A 5341-nucleotide genomic window follows, 5' to 3' on the forward strand; every position below is an offset into this window, starting at 1 on the left:
AAGTGCCCTGGCCTCAGAGGAGGGGTGGACCTTGCATGCCAAGCCTCCCACCCCACCTCTTCAAAAAGGCTATGTGTCTGGGAAGGTACAAAAGCCCCAAAGAGTACGTTTTGATTTCATTTTTAATTAGTTGCATCAATGCTATTCAAGCAGAGTTGTTGTGGTGCCTGGTGAACACCTGCCAGGGCAGATGCAGCACCAGCGGGCACTGGGCGTGTACAGAAGCGGTGAGCAGGGTGTCCGGCAGAGCCTGCTGTCTCTCGGCGTTCAGGAAAAGCCTTGGGAGGAGAGGACAAGGGAGCAGACCTGACTTTGTCTGCTTATGGGTACTCTCAGAGCTGACCTCTCAGGAGAGCAGGACCAGCCTCACTGGAGGCAACTCACGTACAGACAGTGGGGATAGAGTGATGCTGAACTTCTGGACATTTTTAGACTTCTCGAACTTTAAATACAAAGGGCCAGATCTGATCTCTAGTGCGGAGGTCTGCGGTCTTGGCAGTAACATACACCTACAGGCCTGCACCAGAAAACATGAAAGACCCTCCAGTCTCGGTTCCCATGCTGCAGGACTGACCCCCCATTTCTGGGCATTGCTGCTGGTAAGGCAGAGCACGTAACATGGCTCAGGCACTGTAGACTCCTAGCAGGCCCAGAAGCATCAAGACAAAAATGAGGAAAAACCTGGGGGCACGTTGGGAAAGGTTTTCCCCTGGGGCTAACATTTGCACATCACATCTCATATCCTTTCCCGTCCACATAATGGGGGACTTACAACAACGCCTGCACTTTGGGGTTTCTTTTCTTCACCCGTGAGCTTTGAATCAGTCAGTTGCTCTGCAAAAGTCAAAACGAGATGAAAAAGCGAGGAGAGTGATAGAGGGAACAATAGCAAGGGGTAACTCAGGGCTGGCACACTACCATTAGCAAAGAGGTTATTACATTTCTCTGTTGCATAGAGAATGGATAATAACGAAAGCAACAAAGTTCATCACTGGTCTAGTGCTGTGTCATGGCGTGCCAGGAGTTACATCTCGGGAGGGCAGTTAACTTGATCCGTGGGCATCATTTTCTCGGTGTCAATCTTGTAGGACTGGAGAACGCTCTTCAGGTGCTCCACGGTTTCTGGGTGCATCTCGGGAGCTCTTGACAAGATCCAGGCGTAGTCAATGTGGAAGAGCCAGAGGATGTTGGTGCAAGAGTAAACCAGTGAGTAGTTTTCATAGTCGGTGGAGATGACCCAGTAAGGGGCAGAAGGCATGACTAGGAGAAAGAAGGGCCCTGTGAATGCCACGGATAACTTGCTCTGGACTGCTCTGTAGCACTAGAGCTATGGACCCTTTTGCTGCTCCTGAGCCAGCTAACTGTGGTCAGTATTTTATAATTTACACAAGCCTATCAGGACTCTTTGTTCTGCCCCAAGGGACTCGAGAAAGCCACAAAGCCCTGAATAGGAAGGTATTGCTGGCAAGTCAACACTATGACCTGAACAACTCGGCCAGGCCACCGACAACCAGCTTGTACCCGTGTGAGGAAACTTGCTGGTGGGAAGGAGCCCAAGAGCTGGGAGCTGACACAGGTGATCTGAGGACCACCTCTTCCCTCCTCACCACCCACAGCACCACACAGGCAGCTGGAGCCCCAGTGGTGGGGATCAGTATGGCTTAATCCATCCCACCAGCACCAGCCACATGGGCCAAGTTCTGTTCTCTGTCAGGCTGCTACACCCAAAGCATCTGCTCTGGTGAGGGACAGCTACTCCACCTTCAAATCATCAGGCAGAAAGCAAAGATGGGTCCAGCAGGCAGTCTTAAGTTCCCTGGAATTTATTTCTGGTGCACTCAGGAATCCTGGTCACTGTTCTCTGAGACTCACATCCAGTGAGGAGAATTGGGGTTGCACACGCTGCGGGTGATGCCTTAGCAGCACATAAATAAGTCTGGCTGTGCTCATGAGCAATAATTGTCCTTTGCAAGTCCCCATGCTCCACCCATTTCTCCAAATAGGTTGTCTGTGTGTGCTGTGAAACTGCCAAGGAAAAGGTGTGAGGGAGCAGAATAAAATGAGAGCCAAGAGGAGACTTCTGCTCACTATCCACATGCTGCTGTAGCGCAACAGGAATAAAATGCTCTGCACCTTGGCAGGCCCCTGTCGTGTGTTACATTGACAAGGGAAGAAAAAGCAAATGGAAACACACTATTAATGGTTATTAAAAGGCCCTTTTAAGCAGAGGCAGGATGGGTTAGTAGATATACTGCTGTGGCCCTTATGGCAGCTGTGGGGCTCCCTCCCCCATCTGTTAAATGACCTGGAGGAACAGTAATGCTGCTCACCCCTGCTTTCAGATCTGCTGGTGAAGAATGCTTCACCACTGCGGAGGCTGTTGCTATAAATGATGTATAAGTATCACCAAACCACTGCCTGCTGGTCACGTTGTATGTCCTAACCCTTTGCCATTGCCCTGTCATGCTGTACTCAAGTCACCGGGGCAGCTTCCCCTCCTGCTTTGCTAGTTTTGCACCCCTCGTGACATGGGAGCAGACCCTGCTTCGGGCAGGCAGCAGGGAGCTGGTGGAGGCTGCAAGCCTCCCAGACACACACTTACACCAGTTAAAGCGGACGCTCAGCTTGGCCGGCTCCTTTACATCCATGTGCCTGATTTCTCCTTCGACTTCACTGACTTTGCCGTTGGAACTAAGGGGAGAATGACAAGGTGAGAAATCAGGTGAGTTTGAAATCACTTTTTTGCTTGGTTTGTTTCCTCTAAATCATCCCTCCTGATGCATCCACGTGCCAGGAGGTGGCTGAAACCTGTACCAGCTAACATCCCTGGAGGGACAGCTCAACCCTGGGGGTGATTTCAGCAGCACCCAGGGCACACTAGGTCCCAGGCCAGGTGCAGTGGGGCAAATGCCCTCCCTGGTTAAACCACCTCAGCACCCCAGGGTGCATCTCTCCAAGTGCCCTGCCCATGGGGTGTACTTCAGTGCCAGGGGGACAGTGACAGAGAAGAGGGAGAGCAAGACCCCTCTGCACAGGGCAGGAGGATCACAGCACTGATCTTGGATGTGCCAGGGAGCAGCTCAACTCCTGGTGCTTGTGGAAGTCACATGTTCAGGTCTATTTAATCACCTGTGTTTTTTCCAGGTCATGGCACATTTCTCCACACACAAATTACCTGTCCCTGCTTGGTGAGCCAGGGTTTGTTTTGCTCCTGGTTCAGAGCACTGCCCTGCTGGCAGCAAGCCCTACGACTTGGGCTGCCCATCTCATAATTGCATTTTTCCCTGGATGCCTCAAGACCTGGATGCTGCCTGTGGGGCGTGAAAGATTCCCTCTTCCCTTTGAAACAGCAATACCCAAGGAGGCAGAAGTTAATGCTGCCAGCTGCAGAAGTCAAGGGGTGGATGCTGGAACCACACACAGCACACACCTGACCCAAAATATTCCTGATGTTTCAGAGTCCTGACACCAATGGTCAGATGAATCTCCTGCAGACTACTGCAGGCACAAACAAATAGCCAGCTGTCTGCCGGGCGCTGCCTGAGCAGTGGAGCTGCAGAGACAGTGCTGCACAGTCAGCGAGCAGCATGGACACTGCTCTTTGCTGGGCATAAGGGATGTATGGCTGCGTTGTTGTTATTGTGAGCCAGAACAAAGTCCCTATGCCCTGCCAGGGAACGAAGGGGACAGCACTGCGTTCGCCACTCACTCCCTCTCATTCATTCAGCCACTCGCAGCAGCACCCCACGACAGCCAGGGCTGGTGATGGAAACAGATTAATTAATATCTACATCTGTCCATGCAAAAAACCAGGAGGACTCAGGATAATTGCAAACAAGTAAAGGGAACAATCAATGCGTTCACTTTGCTCGCTGATCTAAACCGGCAACAACTGCTGATCCCCTTACACAGCAGTTACTACCAGTGCAAGCTAAATGCTCCAGAAAAAGGCTGACAAATATTTATTTAAGTAAAAATGACCCATGTGCTTCACTTTCCCTGCCCCTTTTCATCGGGTCCCCTTACTAGGGAGCAGAGAGGAGCCAGGTGACAGGCACCTCTCAGCACGCAGGGACACAAGGCATTGGCTGCCGTCCCATAAGCAGCCTCATGATACCATCGGGACAGGACTCGGTGTCTGGCTTCTCAGCCATCACTGGGGATCACAAACCAGCCAGAGGGGAGATGCAGGCTATTTCACACTGGGGTCACCATGTGCATTTGATCTACTTTCTCACTACCTGCCTTGGATGATGAGACTGAGCCCTAGCGAGCCCCAGGGAAATGCCAGCAGAAATCAGAGACCCACATCTCTGCCATAACTGCAGGAAAGCCCATCACCCCAGCAGAGCAACTGCAACCACAGGGTGTCTCTACCCCAGCACCCCCACACCCCAAACGGGCAATTTGGAGAAAAATGTCCACCCAGGATGGCAGGAGAAGTGACAGGAGTGCCACCACTGCAGTGAGGACGCGCCTGAACGCAAACACTTACAGCAGCTCCTTGTTGATCACCTTGAATTTCCCATTCTCCTTCAAGGAGTAATTTGCCTGGATGCAGCTTCCTTTCTCAAAACTTGAGGGCAGCTTCTCTATCTCGTACCATTTCCCCAAATACTGGTAGAAGAAAGTCCAGAGAGACGCTTTTAGCATGAGAGGGCTGAGGTGGAGAAGTCTGGCTTGTTCACCAGTGCCATTTTACCGGCTCGGTTTGTTCGAGCATCCCCCTTCATAGCACAGGAGGCTGCAGGATGGGATTAGCAGGGACGTAGATCCACGCTGGCAGCTCCAGGACGAGGCATTAAGACTGGACCTGCCACCCCCACCAAGCCATGCACCCAGGCAGTTTGCCATCGGTCCCATGCCCCCTTAGCCTACCTCACTACCCGCTGTGAGACTTTTAGGAAGTTTTTCGCACCTTGTTGATATCAAAGTCTTCTTGGACTGATGGATCTGGGCATGGTCCCATGTGAAACATCTGGCCTTTCCCAAAGCTGAGGAGACCGAGCAGGACCGACAGTCGCAGTGCCATGCCCAGCATGGCTGTGCTGCAATGCAAGTGGGAAATGGACCTGGAGAGGAGGGAAATAGTTGAGCTGGGGCCTCCCTGGAGCAGAACTTTGTGTGAAATATGACAAGAAGGACAGGATGGCTGCAGCAAGGCACCTCAGGGACCCAGCAAAGAGAAAAGGATCATGAGAAGAGCACAGAAGAATTATGCCAGATAAGTCCCCAGCCCAAAATAGCTCCAAGACCTGCCTGTGCTCAGGCTGTGCCCAGCAGCTCTGCAGGAAGGAAGGCAATGCCTGGTGAAAGCACTTGTATCCATCACCTAGCAAGA

General features: G+C 52.0%; 1 protein-coding gene across 1 annotated transcript; it reads right to left on the reverse strand.

Moving 5' to 3' along the window:
* Positions 1-1024: 1024 nt before the first annotated feature.
* APOD (apolipoprotein D) lies at positions 1025-5041 on the reverse strand. The gene is made up of 4 exons (XM_009875359.1): positions 4919-5041; positions 4496-4617; positions 2603-2691; positions 1025-1260 (listed from the first exon to the last, which is right to left on the reverse strand). Exons 1-4 carry the CDS (start codon positions 5039-5041, stop codon positions 1025-1027), a joined length of 570 nt encoding a protein of 189 aa, XP_009873661.1.
* Between the last annotated feature and the right edge of the window lie 300 nt (positions 5042-5341).

This window comes from Apaloderma vittatum, unplaced genomic scaffold, assembly GCF_000703405.1.
Source record: "Apaloderma vittatum isolate BGI_N311 unplaced genomic scaffold, ASM70340v1 scaffold36138, whole genome shotgun sequence".
In the NCBI taxonomy this organism is placed as follows: domain Eukaryota; kingdom Metazoa; phylum Chordata; class Aves; order Trogoniformes; family Trogonidae; genus Apaloderma; species Apaloderma vittatum.